The 24,488-nt window shown below is 39.2% G+C and overlaps 1 protein-coding gene across 1 annotated transcript in view; it reads right to left on the bottom strand.

The window, feature by feature from the left end:
* LOC125232375 (hemicentin-1-like) overlaps window positions 1-24,488 on the bottom strand; it is a 265,437-nt gene that overhangs the window by 175,059 nt on the left and 65,890 nt on the right. The window contains exon 3 of the mRNA XM_048138016.1: window positions 23,659-23,800. Within this exon, the coding sequence (XP_047993973.1) occupies window positions 23,659-23,800 (142 nt within the window). The remainder of the gene's footprint in view (window positions 1-23,658; window positions 23,801-24,488) is intronic.

The following is a 24,488-nucleotide window of genomic DNA, read 5'->3' as shown; positions in this document are numbered from 1 at the left end:
GGACACGAATTCTCGCATTTGTATAAATATACATATATTATCACTATAAATTGCCCGTTTTTATTTATCAACCTCATGAGAGTGTAAATGCGACCAGTGGTAACGCTGAAAGTGAACGCAGCCGACGCGCGCGAAGGAGGGTAGATCGCGCACTATCTACGCAACTTTGACATCCACCCGCCTTCTTCAGTTTTCCGTGATCATGATGCACGCAACTGCGTCGCAATATCGGGAGCTCGACAAAAACCAAAAAGGTAATCACGGTCTATATCACGGTCAATATAAGTCTTATCAACCTCATATTATTATGCAGGAATTATTGACGAAAGATTTGTTATGCTTATTGCTCAGATTTTCTGCACTTTTACAAATATATATCGGTGATTAGCTTTAGTCGAGCCTGATAGAAACTGAAAACATGGCCTAAAATGGAACTCGCCCGTTCAGTGACAGTTAGGTACTCACTTTTTCTTTAAAAAGACCGAGAATATATTTCTCAGGGAAAATAAATGACAGGAGCGCATTCCGTTCCTTGGCTGTCCGCACCAAAAAAAGACGGCAAATCGTTTCGTGCGGACAAATGGAACTTTAAAAAAAGATTCTAACACTGCTCTTAGTTTTTATTCCACATAGATACTACTGTGTAAATGATTTTAGCTAAGTAGATAACTTTTTAATAAGCGTTGGTGGCCTAGCGGTAAGAGCGTGCGACTTTCAATCCACCGGTATGTCGCGAGTATAAGATGTGGTCGAGTCGATGTGCGAAATGTCATTCGACATTTTCCAGGCGCGTTTCGGTGAAGGGAATCGGGCTAATCGTGAGGAAACCGGACTAATCCTAATAAAGAAAGTTGCAGCTGGCAAAATGTGGACACTCTTCACCAGTTGTCTCCACGCCACTCGATCCTGGGCCCGGTGCATGCTAGCCTTCAAAGTGGTCTTTGTCACAGTCCACAGATGTTATTCTGTCTGCCCAACGTGCGCCCATGCTTCCACTTTTTCGCTTCCTTGCCATGCGTCCCGTGATTGTGAGCTTCTCTAGACTATCTGGTGCAAACCTGCTCAGTTGGCCAATGAAACCCAGCACACGATGGGTGCAAATAGTGGAGAATCTCGTTCTGATGCCAAGTTCCTCAAGAACAGACAAAATGACTACTTACGCCAAATCATGGGATCAAAGTCAATGAGCCGTGGACAATGCCAGGATAACGCAAGGTGGACGCTAGGAGGCTTGTAAATGGTCTAAATTGTCCCACATCACCCTACAAAACTAAAACGCATTCAAAACTTAATTATCTCAACACATTCTAAACCACTACCTTGAAAAACAAAGTTGTGTAAGCTTGTATCACATCTCGGACACTGGCGATCAAATATATGAAAGAGGCACGTTCCTAGCACACATTCTAAGCTCGTGTAGGTGAACGGTACCATGCTTGTATGGGTGAGATATGACAGGTCGACTGATCGCGTTCTTGACAGGCGGTAACTGTGAGATAACCGAGAGCGGGTGGGGCGCACAATCAGCGGGGAGCGGGAGTGGCCATACTGTACGATAATACTCTTTATTAAAGCTCGGCCACACATGCGCGTTTTGATAGCATAGGCGGAGCGGCAGCGGAGCGCAACGATAGCGGTGCGCCGCACGAACGCTGGCGTTGCGCCCAGCGGACACCGGGGGAACTAACGAGCGCGCCAGCGTTCTGCCGGCGTACCGCTATCATTTCGCTCCGCTAACGCTACGCTATCAAAACGCTTTATGTGTGGCGGAGGCTTTATACTGTGCTTGTACCTTTTGAGCGACTTTTGTATGCTACCGTAAATAAGATTAATTATGTTCTCGTGTAAGTGACTTGTATGTATTTTATGAGAATAAATATCTTTTAACCTAAACCTAAGTGATCTCGTTCTGAAAGCGGCACAACCTTTATTTTTAGGTCATGCAATGACAGCAAACTTTTAGCGCACCCAGGTTTTAAGACTGAATGAAGATTGATGACGCCGCTAACGTGGAGGTATTTTTCTTAAAAAGTACAGCGTACGTAGCTAAACGCTTACGATAATATCTGTTGTGTAGCTATCTATCTCTATCACTCTTGCGTATTGACGCGATAGAGCCTGACTACATTTCTGTCGGCGTTTGGCGTCGATGATCGCATTTCGGCTACGCCGGCTGTAAATTGAAGATTAACCCCCTTATTCATAAACGTTCAATAAAGTGATCAAGCCGATAAAGTTCGTTTGTCCCTTTCTATCACACCAATAAGTGGGAAAGGGACAAACGAACTTTATGGGCTTGTTAACTTTAGTGAACGTTTATGAATAAGGGGGTAAGTAGATGATCGTGATTAAATATTTGTGACGTTATCTGAGTAAAGAGACCTTATTGCCGATGGCGGTTACGTCCCGCGGCGTTGTATGTATATACGAACGTCGCTCATAATCTTAGAACAAATTAAATTATTCTCATTTGAAAATATTTTAATTTGTATTTTTTAAGTAGTAACACTACTATTATACTATAAACATTAAATAAATGTCATATACAAAGAAAAAGTGACCAAGGCCTCCAAGTGTTCCGAGCTGGAATCGAACCAGCGTACTCCGTTAACCGGACGGATGCCTGTAAAACCACTCGGCCATCGGATCACGAAAGCAAGGGTCGAAATTTCCAAGTATATGACACAATTACCGAAGGCTTAGCGCCCCCCGCCATCTCTGAGGTAGAACCGAAACTAGTTCGACCTCCTAACTGAATCAACACATGTGATTACGAGCTAGCGAAAACACACACACACTGGAACACTGGGAGACTTTTTCTTTTTATATGACATTTATTTAATGTCGCTCATAATGCCGTAAGCGCCATAGACAATAAGGTCCCTATACCCAAATAACGTCACATTTCATATAAAAAGATACTTAAATATAATAGAACCAGTACACTGAACCTATGTAATCACGCCTGCATCCCACAAAGGGGTAGGCAGAGCACATGAACTACTAAGTTTCGGTGCCACTCTTGGCAAAAAAGGTTTGAAAGGAAACCAAAATTGTGACATGATGTTCATTTGACGACCGGTCTGGCGCAGTCGGTAGTGACCCTGCCTGCTACGCCGCGGTCCCGGGTTCGAATCCCGGTAAGGGCATTTATTAGTGTGATGAGCACAGATAACTGTTCCTGAGTCATGAATGTTTTCTATGTATATAAGTATTTATATATTATATATATCGTTGTCTGAGTACCCACAACACAAGCCTTCTTGAGCTTACCGTGGGCCTCAGTCAATCTGTGTAAGAATGTCCTATAATATTTATTTATTATTATTTATTTATATGATAACAAATTATAACGCCTGAATAAATTATTTCAATTTCTATTGAGGTAAGACATAGCCAAAAAAAATTGTCTGTGACAGACAGACAGACGTACGAGTGATCCTATAAGGGTTACGTTTTTTGCATTTTTAGGTACGGAACCCTAATTAAAGTAACAATAATGTTAGGAGTTTAATGTATTGACTGAAAAGCTTTGTGTTGTGGGTAACTTAATAATATAATAAATACTTATATACGTAGGTTAATTGCTAATATTTGCTACCTAGTGATCTTCTGTAATGAGTTTTTACATTTTTAAGTGAGTGACGATGACGAGTTACGATGGCAGATATCTATCTCTATCGCTCTTGCGTATTGGCGCGACAGAGCCAGACTACCTTTCGCGGCGTTTCGTTTTCGTTTCGCGTCGCAGAAATGCCGTTCGGCTACGGCACTTACGTAAAAGACAAGTGCAGTGATTGCAACCTCCATAAGCTACGGTGTTACAAGTAGACCATACTTACACTTTATTTCCCAGCAATTCCCGTCAACTTTGTACAAAAATTAAGGGAAAAGTTAAATTTGTTTTTATTAATTCCTATTTTGTTACCAAGATTTTGTTGATTAATTGAGATTTTATTAAGTTTTGTTTCGTCATTAAGGTTCTCTAGTATCTATATTTTCTTAATTATAACAATTATCCTGTATATATCTTACGAAAGTCGAATTATATTACTAAATGTTGGTAACAAAATAGGATCAATTAAAATTTGCTGACGTGGCATTGTACAAAGTTGACGGGAATTGCTGTTCCTAACTTTATTATATAAAGTAACGCAACTTAACGCTATTTACTCTACTTCAGTCCACTTAATTATATTCCAAGCACCATAATCACCAAGTATTAATCTTAACCGTCAGGTAATCAACTTTTTCCGAGCAGCCGCTAACGGTAAGTAATTAAAATCTTAATCTATTAATATTGACTTTTAAATGGCGTTGAGAGAGCTTGTTTCGTTCACGCTAAGTTCTCATTAAAGTCCCGTATAATTGAATTCGTCGTTAGCTCTGAGGTTGGAAACCGCAGTTTGGAGTGTTGGTAGACTGAGAATTAGGTGCAGTGGCAGACGGTCCAAGTCAGATAGTTCGTGTGTTTTCACACGTGACATACAATACAATACAATACAAATACTCTTTATTGCACACCTTAATACAGGAAACAATATAGTAAGTATACACAACAACTTAAGAGGTAAAACAAGAGGCGGTCTTATCGCTAAAGAGCGATCTCTTCCAGACAACCTAGGTAGTGGAGAATAATAAATTTAACCTTGTTAGTAGGTGTACTATATAAATGTAGACTTAGAGGAAATCTAGCACAAACTATACTACGCAAAACAATATAGATAGATAGATAGATAGAATACTCTTTATTGGCACACCTCAGCAAGAGATACAGAAAAAAGATACAGCGGAGACAAAACAAATGATTATAAATAGAGGCAGACAACAGGCGGTCTTATCGCTAAAGAGCGATCTCTACCAGACAACCTTTGGGTAGCGGAAATAAAAAACATAATCAGAAAGAGTAGGTGCTTCGAAATGAAAAATCATACTTATTCTAATTTCCAACACACAAATTGAATAAACATACACATATAAGAGAATATAAATAGACTTACATAAACATACTTAAATAGTAATATACATAAACATACTTAAATAGTAATATACAGCAAGACAGATATATAGTAACAAACCAACAATATACAGCAATCAAACCAACCACAGAGTAAAAATAGCAATACGATCACTAAGGGAGAGATAAATAATGTTCTTTAAGCATTTTTTTAAAAACAGAAATAGATTGAGCCCGTCTAATGCCCGGAGGTAGAGAGTTCCAGAGTCGAACAGCTTTGAAAGTAAAAGAGGAGTTGTAAAATTTTGAAGAAGAAGATGGGACAGACAAAAGTAGACTGCGGGACAACCTTACAGAATTAAGGTAACTAAAACGCGCCTTGAGATACTGGGGAGTTGTAGGAAGAAATAAAATGCAATACAAGAGGGACAAGATATGAAGGTTACGACGATAGCGAATAGGGAGCCACTTGAGCTGTGAGCGAAAGTGAGAAACATGGTCATACTTGCGTAACCCAAATATGAACCGAATGCAAATATTTTGGATGCGCTCAAGTTTATTTAGTTGGTCCTCCGTTAGGTCAAGATATGAAACGTCAGCATAGTCTAAGATTGGGAGAAGGAGAGTTTGGGCAAGCGCAATTTTGGTCGGAATAGGTAGAAAATTTCGCAGTCTCCTGAGGGAACATGCTGAAACAATCATCCTTCTGCTTACTTCGCCAACTTGAGGTGCCCAAGATAGAGTACTGTCCATTAGAAGTCCCAGATTTTTCACCAACGGGGAGTAGGTTATTATAACGCCATCAAAGTAGATTGGAGGCAGAGCATTAAGGTCGATTCTCGATAATAGTTTGGGACTTCCAAAGACGATACTTTGGGTTTTTGATGGGTTCACTTTAAGACCAAAACTTAGACTCCAGTTTAAGATTATCGCCAAGTCGTTGTTTATGCAGCTAATGACTGATGGAAGATCCTCAGCTTTACCTTGTGAGTAAATTTGAAGGTCGTCGGCATACAGATGATAATGAGAAGAAAGGTTATTGGTAATGGAGTTTATAAATATAGAGAAAAGTAAAGGGGACAACACGCCGCCCTGCGGTACGCCAGCCAGCGTGTCGCACCAGGATGAGTGAAAATCATTTACTTTGATACATTGCCGACGACCATTTAAGTAGCTTCGAAACCAGTCGAGTGCCTCAGGAGATATGTTAAGCGTCTGCAGTATACCTACTAGAATGTCGAAGTCAACAGTATTGAATGCATTACTAAAATCGAGTAACGTCAATACTGTTAACTTCTGTTCATTCATTCCCGCTCGAATGTCATCGGTGATTTTTACGAGTGCAGTAGCCGTACTATGGCCGGTACGGAAACCAGACTGGAAGGAGTTTAGGAGATTGTGTTTGTTCAAGTACGAGGATAGTTGCAGGTGAATAAGACGCTCAAGTACTTTGGAGAGGAAAGGAAGAATGGAGATGGGACGAAAATCAGAAAAAGAAGAAGAATTTGGCTTTTTAGGAATCGGAACCACATAAGCATCCTTCCAGAGCGAAGGAAAGGAACATGAGGAAATGGAATTATTGAGTATAGTGGAAATAATAGGAACAAGTAAGTCGAGAAGGGGAAGGATCATAGTACGGCCAATGCAATCAACACCGACGGCGTTAGAAGTTATGGAGACAATACTCTTCTTAACATCACTCTCAGCAAAACGCGTGAAGGAAAAAGGAGCTGAGCCTAGGGTTGGTAACGAGACAAGATTCTGAAGGGTCTCCTCCTTAATTGGTCCATCAAAGACGGCGGAAGTCGAAAAATGCTGGTTTAAGAGATTATAGTCGATATCTTTGGGATAGGAGTGCTCTTGCGGCTTACCAACTCCAAGCGTCTTGAGGAATTTCCACACCTTCGCAGGGTCCCCATGTTCGACGGACTGATGGATATGCCTTCTTTGCGCATCTCGACAAACAGTATTACAACGATTGCGTAAATTATGGTAACGAGATTTGTTTATGTCGGAAGGGTTTCTCTTGTACCGAGACTTGGCGATATTCTTCTTATGAAGCAAAGCCTTAATTTCCTCCGTAAGCCAAGGGGCAGGTAGATGTTTCACCTTGATAGGACGGACTGGAGCATGTATATCGTAGAGCTGAATAAGAAGGGAATTGAAAATTGATACTTGTTCATCAATAGTACCGGCTCCAGAAATCACACTCCAGTCAATATTCAATGCGTCGTTCAATAATTTATCTCTATCCATCCTACCAAAATTTCGCTGTAGCAGGATTTTAGGTTTGGCCTTAGGTGGTTTAATTTTGTAGGATAGATAGAGTAGATCATGATACGAAAAGGCATCAGCAGCGTACTGACCAAACTTAGCCACGTGATCAACGGAAGATGTAAGACATATATCTAGTAGAGAAGGCGTACAGTTCGGGAACCGATGCGTTGGGCCAGAGGGGAGAATATTTAATTTGCAAGCATGAGCCAGGGACTTCAGAGACCTAGTGCGATAGTCATCTTTGAGGAGACAAGTATTGAAATCCCCCATGACTATATGGTGGTCAAACGACGGCAAGAGGTCCTCGAGGAGGCTTTCGAATGAAGAAAAATAATTAACATTGAGAGAAGGAGAGTAAAAGACCCCTAGAAGGAGTTTTGTGTGAGAGAAAGAAATGTCAAGGAAAAGATATTCTGCAGTATCGGAAGAAGGAGAAGGCGGTGAGACACGAATAATGGAAAAGGGTATATGCGAACGTAAATAGATAGCTACTCCCCCACCAGGCCTTCCAGGGCGATCATTCCTAATTAAATTGAAACCTGGCAAAGAAAATGAAGTGGACGGCAAGCAAGGTTTTAGCCATGATTCCGAAACAAGGATAGCGTGTATATTTTTTAAGTCGAATGTGGCAAGAAGATCGCTGTAATGTGACGGAATACTTTGGGCATTGATATGTACCAAGTTCAAGTTCTTGATCTCATTTCCTAGTTCTAGATTTAAAAAGTCATGGAGTGAAGGCGGTAAACTACAGAAACTGTCGTCAGATGTGGAAATGGATGAAAATGATAAGAAATTATCGTCGCTCTCAGATTCACTGCTGTGGCTATATAGTGGCATGCGGTATAAATATGTATTATAAATATATAATTATAAAATACGATTATACACGTATTCAAAATATAAACTTGGTAATGACTAAGACTACAAGTTATATGGGCAAGACGCTACCCGCCAGCGTTTGTAGAAGAAATAATATTTATAAGTTACATTAAAATTAAAAAAAAAAAAAACAGAATTCAGAAATAGTAGCACACTAGATCTAAAGAAAAAAAAGCATAGCAAAAACAAAACGCGGAAATTTTACTACGGCAACACTGAAAGTCAATGTCAACTTGTCAAGTAAAACATGAGTAAAACGAAACGTCATTGCAAAGCAAATGGTAAACAATTTAAAATTATAACAAATAAAGAGGGTGGATTGGATTTAAAATGTGTTACAAGACTAAGTTTAAGAGTACGTAGGATTAATACGACTAATTTAAAAAGGTCACGAATAAAAGTCTGTCATACTAAGACCGATTTTTCGCTGCTGCCCGCCTGTCCGGCTTCTCTCGCCTGGTCGAGACCTTCTCCGTTGGCGGTACTGTCCTCGAAGCACCCGTAGTCGTCTTGGGAGGCTCCGTAGACGCGGCGGCATGGTCAGACGACTCTGGCTCAGCCGGCAGGGACTGCACTTCCGAGACGGTGTTTGCGCGGCGACGCACGCCGTCCTTGCAGAGAACTATTACATCGCCGTTCGAGGTCCAGCAATTTCGCACTCCGAACCGTTCGCGAGCCACCATAAAGGCGCTATGCCGTGGTGCGGTCAGGAATTCACCAAGCGTCACCCCTGAGCCCTTCAAGGAAGTCTTGGAGAACCACACGTCGTCCCTGGTGGCAGTCTCCTTAAACTTGATGAGAATGGCACGAGGTTTCTTGCCGCGCCCACTTCCTCTGCCTAACCGATGACAGCGCTCAATCTCTGTGGCCGAAAAATCATCCCGGACAGCCTGCAGACTTCTAGCAGCAAGTTTGGCTGTGTCTTCGGCCTCCTCCTCAGCCACGCCATGCACCATGAGCATTTTTCGGCGCGCCCGTGTTTCGATGTGGTCCACCTGACTGGCCAATAGCTCGACTTGCTTCTGAAGAGTCTCGAGGGACTTCATCACAAAATCCTTAAAAGCGCTGAAGCTTGACGAGACTGATGCAACTGTTGGGTTACCAGAATCCGCATTATCGAGGCTATTTTGAAAGGAGGCCATATGTTTTTCAAACATATCGGACAACTCTGATATAGATTTTTTCAATGAAGCCGCTTGTGACATTGTGTGAAAGTGACTTGTTAAAAAATTTGTGTAACTTTAGTGAAATAAGCAAGGATAACACTGGTAGGTGAAAAGCGTTACTATTTCATTAATTTATGGTATATACAAAGTCCAAAATCTGTTTTATTGCAATTTAAATGATTAAATATTGTGCACTAGATGTTGCTTTATTTTATTCACCTACCCGAAAGCTATATACTACACACATAAAAATAAAATACAATACATAAACATAAAAATACATATATATAACAAATTACATGCCAGCTATATGGGACATGAGTCAATCAAGGTATCATTGATCAGATAAAAAGTGAAGCTTGAGAAGTGTCTTAAAAGAACATACACGTACACACAACAACGTTAGCACAGTATAATAAAGAGTATTATCGTACAGCGTACAGTATGGCCACTCCCGCTCCCCGCTGAAAGTGCCGCCCACCCCCGCTCGGTTACCTCACAGTTACCGCCTGTCAAAAACGCGAACAGTCAAACTGTCATATTTCACTCATACAAGCATGGTACGCGTTCACCTACACGAGCTTAGACTGTGTGCTAGGAACGCGCCTTTTTCATATATTTGTGATGTGGGGACTAAAGGACAAGTCGATTGTAATATGGAACATAGGTTTATTCTGTCTCATATTACATAGCACCTGCTTATACACCGTGTTTTTTTTTTCGTTAAATTCGACAAGTCGTTAGGGTCATTATCAGGAACCACCCTAATATATCACTTTTAGTAAAAATTCGCAAAAAAAAATTATTTATCATTTTCATACATAATAAATGAATTTATTAGTGTGAGAGACCCTTAAAAATAACATTCAAGTTAGTGACAAGTGATTGACGGCACATGTCAAAACAAATAACATTAGGAATGGGCAATTTGTCTGAAATAAAATTTTTGAATTGAATTGAATTGAATTGGTAAAGGCTGTGACACACGTGTTCAGCAATTACCTTTATTTTCCAAAAACGGCCTTATTCATTATGGCGCAAAAAGGAGGTACTCGAGATTGGTAACAATTAGCCAAAAAGACTAAACGGTTCAGTTAATCAGACGCTTCGGGATTTTTGCGAAAAACTTGTGCGCGCTGGAACCCCAAGGACCAAGAGTTTGAACTCCAAGAATTTTTAATAACAAAACTCGTATGATACTGTATACAGCGTGTGGATTCCATACGGGCGAATAATTTATCCAGTTATAGTATCTAACCATACAAATCATATAGTATAATCATTTTATTAAAAAGTGTTATTAATTAAGAATAATTATTTTTTTAAATCTGACCAAGCAGCAATGTACGCCGTCCATATTAACTTGACATGACATAAACGTCATGTCGTAATGACGTTTAGGTAGGTACGCTAATTGATGTGGACGTAATACATTGCGTGCTGAATTATTATGTATGAAAAAAAATATCTCATCTATTCAATAAAAAAAACATGTAGTTAGGCTCCTTAGGTCCAATACTAATCGTTATTCAAATATTCGCCCGTATGGAATACACACGCTGTATAACTATCTACCCACGCCGTATGTTCGATAGCAAGGTAACGTAACATAAATACAAGGCGTGCGTGACGCGGAAGCCGCTGAAACGTCGCTACACTCGCTTGGCCGATTACTTTGTACAACGTTAGACATTATGTACTCGTATGTGGTATGGCAAAACTAGTAGGTAATAAAAAAAAATTAAAAAAAAACTTTACTTAAGCGGAGAAAAAGCGTTCAGTAAGGAAATCCCGGAAAGTAATTATGACTAGGGGATTAATGTGTATTTTTTTTTATTTCAATCTTGAAAGCCATAATCAATTCTAATAAGAAATTTTTTTCAATTCCTACAATATCAGAAAAAATATTGATACAGATAATTAGTCAAACAGAAAATAAATATCATAGCTAAAATAATTATAGTCTCATAAATAATCAAAACACACATTTTTGCATCACTTATCTAACGAAGAAAAATAAAATGCTTAACACTAATTCATTGTCAAATACATGGCTTTTATTTTTTCCTACTAATCTTTAATTTAAAGTATAACACCAAAGTTCAACGACCTGTAAAACTTCCATACAAGCAATGGCGGCTAAGTGAATTACTAATGAAATATAAGGGGAATTAAATCTAATTCTTCAACTTAATTTATTTATGACACGGATGCGTAATTGGTTTAGCTTGAATTGAAATTAAGCGTTATTGTCTTCTCTGGTAGAGGAAAATTAATTTTATTTAAGCATTTGAACGCTTGTTGCTTTTTCCAGGGACTTACTTATACCAAACTAGCTTTTGACCGCGACTTCGCCCGCGTTATATTCGAAAATTACGGAATGAGGGTTTTAGGGAAGTGGGGAGCTAGAAAGAAACAAAAAGTAGCCTATGTCACTCTCCATCCTTTCAATTATCTACACTTAAAAATCACTTCAATTCGTCGCTCCGTTTTTGCCGTGAAATATGGACAAATTAACAGACACACTTTCCTATTTATTATATTAAAAAGTAATTATAAAAAGTATAAAAATATAGATGAAAATATCCTACTCATATTGTTTGCAAGGATAGTTTGTTAGGAGTAATAATTATTTATTTCAATCTTTCTTCCTCGCACAGCGAAACTGTGAAACTTGCTTGTAGAATTTTCGAACTAATATCACCTTCAAACCTTCAAGAAAGAGAGAAGAGAGCGTTCTCCTATCATAAAGGCGTAAATCCGTTTTCACATTATCCGATCCGATATCGGATGTCGGAAGGATTTCAATGGGAAAAATCCAAGATGGCGCCTGTAATGTATGGGATATTGGTCCTACATTCGATATCGGATCGGATAATGTGAAAACGCACTAACAGTAATGGGCGGTGGTGATCGCTTACCACCAGGCGACCAGTCTACTCGTGGGTTCGTTTGATTATTTTCAAAATTTTCTCTCTTACTCCAATATCTCAAAATATTTTATCACTACGCCGTGAAATTCCCTCTAATAGAAAAGGGTATTTGCGAGGGTAGTTTGTTAGCATGTAAATGGAGAGTGGTCCAGGGTCGTAAATAAGTTCGCTGGCTGATAAAAGCTGATACCTGAATTTGAAACATTTTATCTTGGCTGTTAGACAACGGTGGTATACCTAATATTACCTGATCTTTAAAAATTGTAATTGTTGTTTCATATTATAAGTACCTAATGAAATATGGGGAACTAATAACTTACTAGTTGACGTGGCATTTAGTTTCTAGGCAAGGTTTCTTATGGTATTTTTTTGGACGCTCGACTTCCTTCTAAGGAACAAGTTTTTTGGTTTTTTGTCCTGTTTTTGGCATGAAGCAGTGGTCTCTCGGCCCTCTCGGGGCACTGATAACAGGATAGGTGGATGATATCAAGCGGTACATTGGCTATCACCAGGTCCGCCATAGACCGGCTCGGCAAAATATGGAGAATCTTCATCACAAATTCCACTAAAATGCGACTTGTCAGGGCATTAGTATCTCCCAATTTTCCCATATTTCTTTACGGTGCTGAGACGTGGACTTCAAGGGAAAAGAAGATAGATTTCCTAGAAATGTGGTGCTGCAGAAGAAAGCTAAGAGTATCCTGGACAAGGTTCAGATGCGATGGACCAGCCAAGTCAAGGCTGCACTTAGTGGCCCACTCTACGAATGCGTAAGGAATGTCGATGCATTGTTAAGCTTGCTACCACCCCTGATGTGACGACCACGACCACTCTGCCAAGAGTGTGACGACAAAGAAGAAAACAAGATCGTTCTTTGACTTAAGTATATTGACCGGGATATAGACCCTACTTACATTTTTGATTTTTGTCTTAGAACTATTTAATGTTCAGGATGTTAGCGATTATTGTAGCCCTAACACCAGACTTGGTCGATAGTCTAACAATAGTCTATCATACCGCAAAGAAGAGTAAGTATACCTATATATTTAATAATAAAAATTAACGCTCCAGTCAAAGATGAAGAGCAAAACGGTTCTCGGTGAAAGTCGTCGAACATCACAGAAAATGCGTTACTACTTGCGAACAAAAGATAAGGTTGCGGCTTACACATGTAAGCTAAATGATGATGATGACTTATTTTATCAAGAATGGATGTTACAACTGTTGTATTTTAAGTTTACTTTTACTTTCAAATAAGTTACAACTACTCTATTGTTTTATTTGAAAAGAAAATTGAGTAACATTACTTTTTAGCGTAAAGTTACATGTACTTGTTTCTTCTATCTAAATCTAGTTCTGTGGTACTATAGGTACTACGAGAATGTACCTTCTAATAGGCATTACCATGCAAGGATTAACTATTCCTCCACATTCACAGGAACACCTAATTTACTAAACCCCTTTCAGACCCCACATCAAATAGAACGTTAAACGCCTATCGTTGAAAAGAGTTAATATGGTACATACTAAACCTTATACGGGCACCCATTAATCACTGTTGGAGCTATTATTAGGGCAATGCCGGTAGCTTTAAATATCTACCTGCTATAAAAGCCGGTTATTGGCATCACGTCGGCAACTATGCTATAATTTTGTTACAGTATTTTGACTTACAGCGTAAGATATTCCCGTCTTTTTTAACCCTCGACGCAAAAACGACGGGGTGTTATAAATTTGACGTGTCTGTCTGTGTGTGTGTCTGATTTTATTTGTCTGAAAGCTGAGTTAGGGTGCCCACATCTAGCGTCTCGCGAGCGTCGCGTCGGGCCAACTGTATGGGCAAAGCCTGTCGACGTCGCGACGTCGACGCGGCGTCTTTTTTCATACAGTTGGCCCGACGCTACGCTTGCGAGACGCTAGATGTCGGGGGACCCTTAGTCGGGAGTGTTCTTAGCCATGTTTCATGAAAATCGGTCCACTATGTCGATGCGGGGGTTTTTTCCAAAATTTTAATTTTGTGGTTAGGTTATTTTATATCATAAATGGGCTTACAGTTGGCTTGGTCACAGACTAGCTACAGGCAAAGACGTGGCCTACGAGTGAGCTCGCTCAGAAGATGCCTGTTCACCCTAGATGTGTAGGGTGCGTTGCTCCTATTGTGTTAGAAGTAATGTTATTATGAGACCTTTCTTAGTATGTACAGTCAGCCAAAAAAGTGTTTTACCACTTTTCGACCTTATGTGTTTCAAATAGAGTCGAAAAGCGGTAAAGCACTTTCTTGGCTGACCGTACTACTATTCGGTCAGAGGCATCGAGTGTATGTTTTTAATGGTTATTCAAAATTGCGTTAAATGAGACGAATATTGTTTTAGCTAGTGTTGAATAAGCTCTGAGTGGCTAAAGCGTATATTATAAGGTTAAATTGAAGGAAAAAAACGGTACAGCCTTTTATATTTACGACCAGAAACAGTATGTGTTTACAATCAATAGTCACACACTACTAATTTTGTTAGTAAACTTATCGATCTTATGCTCATTATCTTGAACACATTTCGTTATGTGTCGTAAAATAATCATGTATAATATATTGAAACAACAGAACTGTTTACCTACTTCAATAATTTTATTGTCTTGTACTATACATGTTTTGATGAAAGTTCCATTATTTGATTTGAAGTAGGCATAATCTGTATGAATAAGCATTTTTAACTGACCTACAAATTTTAATGTAATTGACCAGTGTCAACATACTGGATGTCCTATTTGTACTGTGACTATTCGCCGCCGCTGATTGAGCCACGCGAATCGTATTCGCCCCGCGTTCGACATTTTTCACAAATGCTCGAATAAAAGCGTAAATTTCACAATATTTTAACAATTTCTATCGCGGACACGTACAGGGTGAATATTTAATTAGTTTTCAGCGAAATCAATGTTTGATTGCTGTTCGGTTGTTATGGGAGATAGGCATGATTGAATTTACTTGATAAAATACTTAGTAATATTTAATAAATTCGTGGAAATCCAATGACTATCATGTTTACACATTTTGGGCGGCAGGAAACGGTAATTCTATTTAATGAAAATGAATTATTTTTCTCTTTAATCTTTCAATATCCCAACACAAAAATGTTATCACTTAATTATTATAGGTGTATAAGTAAAACTTCTATGTTTTTACTAAATTAGCCAATGTCACTCTCCATCCCTTCAAGTACATACATACATACATACATACATACAATCACGCCTGTTTCCCAGAGGGGTAGGCAGAGATCACGGATTTCCATTTACTACGATCCTGACAAACCACTTTCGCTTCACACACTTTCATAACATTTCTCATACACGCTCGTCGGTTTCGAGTACTTCTGACCTGGCCTTTTTGCAATATTTCCCCGATTTGATCAAGAAAAGTTCGCCTAGGTCTTCCTCTACCAACTGACCCTTCCACTCCTTTTTCATATACTTTCTTCGTTAATCTCCTCTCATCCATCCTCTCTACATGCCCAAACCACCTTAACATACCCATCTCAATCTTTGTCACCACATCTACATCCACTCCACACTTCTCTCTTATCACGCTATTTCTGATCCTATCACTCAACTTTACACCAGCCATGCTTCTTAACGCTCTCATTTCTACGGCATTCACTTGACTTTGAAGTCTTTTCTCCCACACCCAACTTTCACTACCATACATAAGTGTAGGCACCAAAACTCCTCTATGCACCGCCAGACGTGCTTTTTGCGATACTTTCTGGCTGCCTATAAAAGCGTTTAGTGCTCCATTCACTCTATTCCCAGCATTCACTCTCCTTTCAATATCTTTTCCATGTTTACCGTCCCTTCAAGTATACTTAAAAAAATCTCGACAATTCGTTACTCTGTTTTTCCGTGAAAGATGGACAACCAAACAGACACACACACTTTCCCATTTATAACCATGGAATAAAAAAATGGATAATCCATGGAATAAAAAAATGGTACCTATGTGTTCAAAAGATTAAAGTTTGAAAATATGGAAATTTTCTGCTTTGCCTTGACTGGTAGAGAATGCCTTATGGCATTAAAATCGCCTATTTATATTGTGTTGTAACTTTCTAATTTTATACGTTGTTATGTGTTATTTAAGTTTCATGGCGTATTAGCTCACTGTAATGTCATGTTAACGTATCGACAAAAAAAAAATAGAGATTATATATAAAAAAATAAGTTTAACGTTATATGAAGTGAAGTTGACATCATTATATCGTTTCCCTCCTGCATGCGTTTTTTTTTTTATGGGATAGGAGGCAAACGAGCAGACAGGTCGCCTGATGGTAAGCGATCACCGCCGCCCATGGACACCCGAAACACCAGAGGTGTTGGAGGTGCGTTGCCGGCCTTTAAGATACTTTTTACTAAGATCAAATGTTTTATTAGTCACACTACTATTAGACGTGTTAAACTATCAAGTGTCCAAAGCTGGATCCTCTGGATTCTATTCATTTTTGATGTCATCTACAGTATATATTTGACTAAGGAATGCAATGTTCTAAATACAACGTGTTTCCGGTATCACTCAAAACCTCAGACACCCCAAGTGAGATTTTTTTTTTAAACTCATCTAGAGTATTCATCTTTTAATCTAATGGTTACTTTTTTTTGAATTGAATTTTTAATTTTCTGTACAGCTCTACTTGACTGTTAGCTTCTACACTCAATAAAATAATTGCTAACTACCATCATAAACCATAAGACTATTTATTTGTGTACGTTACTGCAACGACATAAGGTTTACCAATAGGTTTACCAATAGACAGCTAAGATGTCACTGTAAAACACTTTAAAGCTTTGTCACAGTAAACTTCAAATTGGACAGGTAATCGCAGTAAGCAAATTTAAACCCAATATTCAAAATGACAAGGTTGTAATTAGGTACGAGTTCAATTTGTTATGACTTATGATAAACATTAAGATTATACTGACAAGTCACAACGTCAAACTCGTAGCGGAAAAAATAATCGCCCAAGTAACCAGCCAGTATTAATACCCCTAAATACTGAAAAAGGTAAACAACCTCTAGCAATGCGATATACACAATGTTGTATTACGAGTACAATAGAATAGGCACGTAAAAAATAACTAATAATACTAATTTAAATAAAAATATTACCACCATCAAGATATAGCTCAATCGATTCTACTCTCGATTCTGAACAAACTGTTTTCAGGTTTTTAGTGTTAAGTGAAACACGGTGTATAATTTCGAATATTACATTTTTTTTAAATTATAAATGGGCTTAATCTTGGCTGATGATGATGATGACATTGTATTCTAGTTGTCACACAATAAATCATCTTCGGATCATTTACACGTATTTGATTAATAATAATTTTATCTTTGTACATGACATAAATTTCAGTTTAATACAGTAAATATTAAATTATTAGGCCAGCAAAGAATACATATTGCCCAATCCGTTCAAATTTCAAAACTTAATCTCCAAATACAGTCCCAATCGGATTGGCCGGCGCCGGAACCCGCCGATCCGGATCTCCGGCCGGACCACGGTAAATCAATCCGCCATTTTTATCTACAACTGCACGATTCGAACTTCCCCCTGACATTAAACCGATATTTGAATCATCGCGATATATTTTCTTTTAAATAAAAAAAAATGTGAAACCCATCAGTGGAGAATTGCACTGAGAGAAAATACAACCAGTTTTTATGTTCGTTCAACAAGTTTTTTGGTTAAAATAGCGCCTACATGCTTTTTGGTTCAAACAACAAGCTAGGTACTTGTCATTCGAATCGGCAATATATTTGAATCAACAAGTCGATTTTATAAAAACAACCTGACACATATTGTTTTAAACATACGTTTGGCTGATTCAAACGGATAAACCGCAACAAGTCGAACTTGTTAAATTCACAATGCAAATTTCTCTCAGTGTGGAGATGGAAGTTAGAAGCATATTAGGAAGAACAGAAAATTGGAGTAGCTGGTAGAGGAGCCAAATCTAATTGATTAGATTAGAGCTACAAGAAAAAAGCGCTAGTGAAGTAGGAGTAAGTGCATGTGTCTTTTATTACGGAGGTCGCGGGTTCGAACCCCGGCTCGTGCGAATGAGCACGAACTGGGGCGAATGCCAAAATGACGCAAGGAGGATGATGAGACCTGTACAATTTTTCTGGTTCGGCCATCGGGTATGAGAGAGGATTGAGCTGTAAAAGTGTTTTAAGGGCACCCGGTTGGTAAACGTCTCTTCATAAACGAGACTATAAGTCCTGGCTTCCCTCAGAATACCTACCTTGTCATTCTGCCCTATTTCAAGTCTTTTACCGTATTTTATTTTGTCATACAATTAGGGCCCATTGGACTAAGTGAAATCATATTGGTTCTCACTCAAATGTATACATATTCGGACAACTATAGTTCGCCTTTGTACAAATGATGTGTGTGTTCTTTTTTCTTTACTGTGTGTGTTCTTATCTTTGTACAATAAAGTGTATTACTACTACTACTACTACTACTACTACTTTTAACTGATATGATTTCAATTATCATTCGCTTGCCCCCTTTAGTCTCTTGGGGCCGGCGCAATATGTCTCCTCTTCCATACATCTCTATCATCCGTCATCTCATTATTGTTTATTATTTATTTCTTTAAACCACAGAACTTAATTTAGATAGAAGAAACAAATTCATATATTTGTATAGGGGCCGAGCGTGTCAAATTTTGTACTGAAGTTGATTCTTGCCTGTAATTTTAAATATGTCTCAGGCTCTTGATTGTTCATAATTTTTGTGTTGTTGCAATTGAATATTACGTAACGAGGCATTTTTTATGTTTTAGGTTGACTTCAACTTACAAAAATTGACGCCCGAAAGCTGCAAGCTGCGAGTAAAGACGGACAGCTCAGTGGATTTCACTGAGTTCATTTGACACGCTAAGTAGATACGTTTGCTTGATCTATGGTATATATGACATCTGTGCTTTAAACTTTATTACATAAATTATCAATAAAAAGTACAAGTAGCGGACTTAATGCCTTAAGGCATATTATTATTATTATACCAGTCAACCATTGGACAAAACACAGATAGTTAGTTTGGTGCACAAGATTATAAATCCAGTATGAGATTGAAATGATTAATACAAGTCGATACCTACTATTATAAAATAAACATACACACATACAATAATTAAGCCTACATACATATTAGTATAGTTGTATTGCCCCAATTCGGACGGCTGATTCAAATATTAATATGGACATAAATCGGCCTGACACTAGTGTTCGGTCGGTCAGTTTGCGCAATGCTGACACGGTAAAAAGTGCAGCACGTGTCGCCGCACCGCGCGCGCCCCCTCTGCGCGCGCGCCCGCCCCCGGTAAACTCGACACTACGTCAGCGTGCTTATGCTGATGTTGTGGGTCAGCCTCGAACAGCTGACCGGGTCAAGGCACCTACTAAGGTGTGTGATGAACGGGCCCCACTCAAGAAGTCCTCCCGCGCCAGTGTGGATAAGGAGGGATTCACACTGGTGGAAAGAAAAAACAAGACACGCAGGGCGCCTCGAAAGACTCTGTGTGGCACTGCAGAGCCGGTTAATTCTGGTCTACGGGTCGCAACACCGAGTAGGGCGCTCTATGTGTCTCGCCTGCACTACTCCGCCATGGCTGACGAGGTGGTGGACTACGTTCGCCGGAAGACTGGCTACACGCTGAGGGTGCAACAGCTGCAGTCGCGTCACTACGTGCACTTCAGCTCGTTCGTGGTGCGCGTGCCGCGGCCGCTGCTCCAGGACACCATCGCGAGCGCAGACTTCTGGCCGAAAGGTGTGGTTTTTCGGCGGTTCCGGGGCAACTTGCCGAATCCTACACCGGGGCAAACGACGCAACGGAGCCACGCAGTTACGTCATCGCCCAAATCAATTGTTTAGTTTTAAACTTTATTGTTTGTTTTTTTTTTTCATGTTCTTACATACTGTTTTTTTCTTTTATGTTATCTAAGTTTCGTGACGCATTGGTTTTACTGTAATGTCATGTAAACATGTTTTTACTAATAAATAAATAATAAATAAATAAATAAATAAATTATTAAAATACACATATACATAAAATAAATAAAATGTACCTAGTGCGAGACATCACGTAGACTTTAATCTCGAATGTTTGCAAACAAGTGCTTACGCAACTAACTTGCTTTCGTTTAATATCATCTGTCCCATAATCCATCCACCATTTCCTCGGTTTTCCTCTCCCGCTACCTACTTCGTCTACATCACATCTATTCCTAAGAGCTTTCTCGTCACATGACTTTCATTTCTTCGCATCAAACCCTATTTAAAAAACAAAAAAAAAAAAATTAAATATCAATTTGATGTTAGGTGCATGTTCGAATCGACCATGAATCTACTCACTCATATTTCATATTTATCTTGGCATTAGTGAGATCTCGGTCAGGTGAGTCCAGATGTTGAATTATGAAGATGTACGATTGATATGAGTACGAGTATAATGTATTATTCAAGAGATTGCCCTTAACAAAAAATGATTTAGGTACGGATGACTTTATCCATATTTACTCATCAGTGAATCCATAGCAATGTGAGTAACTCGAAATAACTAAAAAACTTTTTATAGCTAAAGTTTATATAACACAAAATGTTTGAAAAGAAAACGTGTCTCCTAAGAAACAGTTAAAACTCTTATTATTTAATTAAACAAGATTCATAAACGATGCTAGAAAACTGCGGTCAGAGTTTCTGTCGAAAGAGTCACATGACCAATTTTTCTTTTATCAGGCACAATTCAGTTTTAGAACAATGGAATTGTTCCTGTGGAGAAAAGAAAACTGTCTTAAGTTGACTTTAAGTCATATCTTCTGCCTTTCGTGTGGGTACGAAGCAATAATAACCCAGTTATAAAATTTGATTCTTTCCGAACCCATGGAATAATGCCGATCGAGGACGATCCCGTTATTTACTTAGTTTTATTTCCGTAAATAATAAAAGTACACGTCGTTAACTAAATACTTAACATGGACATTTTTTTATGAAATAGGCAGCAAACGAGCAGACTAGCCGCCTAATGGAAAGCAGTCATCGCCGCCCATGGACATAAGCAACATCAGGGTAGTCAGTTATGGGTAGTCAGTTACTCATAGTTGCGGGCAGCTAGTATGTTACATTAATTGGCTCTTTCTCGACAGTTAGAAATTGCCAAGTTACCAAGAGGGCTTACACGCTTTTGCTACGACCCTCTTCGCCTGCACGACCATTATAAGGTCTCCGCTTGCTCGTACTAACTTATGGATGTCAAGCTCATGTTCTGCTGGCTATATTATTAGTTTATTGGGAATATAGAAAGCAGCAATATGAGCTGCGGTATTAATTACATGAGCTCAAACTGCGATGGAACTCGGTACAGCTCTAATGAGGTACGGCGAAGAAATTTACCTGAGACTAAATTACGAGGAAGTATGTTCCTACTATGAAAGGTAGTACGTAAGTTTTTGATTGAAAATTTATAAAATTAACAATTTCGTTTAGATATTGTAAAGGATTTTTCCCCTCACTAGCTCGGAAACACGTGTTTTGTCCTTTAATACCAGCGGGTAAAAACGCATTTTATCCACTAGTGGATAAAGTAATTTGACCTTGAATAAAGTCTAATTAACTGCTTTAAAATTGACAAAAGTAGGTGAATCTAGTAACTAAGATGATTTACCACCTGTGGAACTACTGGAAGCAGTGATAAACGCATTTTTTTGCGTTGTAGTTTCCTCGCTTTAGTGAGGGGAAAAGTTTTGTGTTACACTCGGGTGCAAATGTATTTTACTTCTCGTGTGTTAAAAAACTCGCAAGTTCAGGATTCTATTCTCGAACCACTCTCTTCGCTCGTGGTTCAACTATAGAATCCTTTCTCTTGCTCGTTTTCAATTCCACACTCGGCGTTAAAATACAACTTTGGGGGTTGTATAACAAATAACTATTTTGAAGGTGTCGAGAATTAAATTACTCTGAGTTTTTGTTTTTATAGCAGAGATTTACAAAAATAAATCGAGCTCAAGTGATCTCACCTCAGGGCTTCTAAAGTCAAACAGCAACAGCATAACAACATCTCGGACACTGGCGACCAAATATTATGAAAGAGGCGCGTTCCTAGGACACATTCTAAGCGTGTAGGTGAACGCGTACCATGCTTTTATGAGTGAGATATGACAGGTCAGGTAACTCTGAGGTAACCGAGAGGGGGTGGGTGGCACTTGCAGCGGGGAGCGGGAGTGGACATACTGTACGATAGTACTCTTTATTATACTGTGGCATAACCCTAACTGTGTGAGCAGCCATTGGTAGGGTCGCACGTGAATATTAAGTGGACCTTGAAATTATCACAGTATATAATACGAAGTGTGAGCGATATTTTATGCAAAACAGTTGTAAACAGTAGGTAAGGTACAGCGGAACAATTTCAACTCTGTCCGTCCGTCCGTCCGTCCGTCCGTCCGTCCGCGGATAATCTCAGTAACCGTTAGCACTAGAAAGCTGAAATTTGGTACCAATATGTATATCAATCACGCCAACAAAGTGTAAAAATAAAAAATGGAAAAAATGGTTTATTAGGTTACCCCCCCTACATGTAAAGTGGAGGCTGATGTTTTTTTCATTGCAACCCCAACGTGTGATATATTGTTGGATAGGTATTTAAAAATGAATAAGGGTTTACTAAAATCGTTTATTGATAATATTAATATTTTCGGAAATAATCGCTACTAAAGGAAAAAAAAGTGCGTCCCCCCTCTCTAACTTTTGAACCACATGTTTAAAAAATATGAAAAAAATCACAAAACTAGATCATTATACAGACTTTATAGGAAAATTGTTTTGAACTTGATAGGTTCAGTAGTTTTTGAGAAAAATACGGAAAACTACGGAACCCTACACTGAGCGTGGCCCGACACGCTCTTGGCCAGTTTTTTTCCATGTCTTACGATGTTTGCATTATTAATTAGAGTGTCCACGGGTTATGTATGACACGCGTGTTCAGTGGATACATGTGGAACTCAACTTAATATTGTACTTATAATAATGGAAAAAAATGGATCAGTTACAATTGACCCCCAGTCGGGATTTGCCCCGCTGTACCTTACGTAGTATTTTGGAGAGTAAAGAGCCAACCTAGGGTGGAATAACATCTATCACTCGAGCGGCATATATGTGTATGAAAAATCGCCCGTTAGTATGAACGTGCGTGCGCATGCTTTCATCTTTCCGATGCGTAAGCGACGTAAGCGAATTAATACTTACTAACGAGCGGTTGATTTAACTTCACCCTTACCGAATTTGGCAATTCTTCTTAGGTGGGCCCACAGACAACCCTTCTGGGTTTTTTAGGTGGGCCAAAGCCCAGTCAACATTGGGAACTCCTGTATAAACTGGTGTCTCACCTGTATATAGGTTTCCCGCCGGTGGCCTTGCCGGCTCGAAACCAAAGCACCATGTACACTCGGTCCTCGGCGGCGTCCGGCGCGACGTCGCACGGCAGCGACGCCGTCCGGCCTAGCACGGCGTCCACATCCACCGTGGATACTGGAACAATTGAAAAAATAGATTAAAAATTAAATAAATTACAAAGAGTTAAGAGTTTTGTATGATTCACGGTTATTTTCATTAGACTTATATTGACCGGGATATAGACCGTGATTACCTTTTGATTTTGTCGAGCTCCCGATATTTCGACGCAGTCGTATGCATCAAGATCACGGAAAACTGAAGAAGGCGGGTGGGTGTCAAATGCGTAGACAGTGCGCGATCTACCCTCCGCGCGCGTCGGCTGCGTTCACTTTCAGCGTTACCACTGGTCGCATTCAAGGCAAGGTAATCACGGTCTAAATGCCGGTCAATATATTATGTAAGTTTTACAAAGAGAGCCTATTCAATTTGTGTGCTGATTGTGTGTAATTACAAGACCCTAGAATATAACTAAAATCACAGGCGCTCGCGCGGCGTCTTACGTTTGTAGTCAAAATTGCTTGTAAAATGTCCCTGCGATATGATAAGAATGATCTGTCACTAAATTTGATCCATACAAACTTCTAACCCCCCCCCCCCCTTTTCAGGTGGGAAGTGGGGAGTTAGAAAGAGACAAAAAGTGGCCTATGTCACTCTTCGTCCCGTCAAATATCTCTACTTAAAAATCAAGTCAATCCGTCGCTCTGTTTTGCCGTAAAAAAACGGACAAAAACACTTTCCCATTTATATATAGCCTGTCAACCAA

The sequence above is a fragment of the Leguminivora glycinivorella genome, chromosome 13 (genome assembly GCF_023078275.1).
Source record: "Leguminivora glycinivorella isolate SPB_JAAS2020 chromosome 13, LegGlyc_1.1, whole genome shotgun sequence".
Lineage (NCBI taxonomy): Eukaryota > Metazoa > Arthropoda > Insecta > Lepidoptera > Tortricidae > Leguminivora > Leguminivora glycinivorella.
This window is presented reverse-complemented; position numbering and strand designations above follow the sequence as displayed.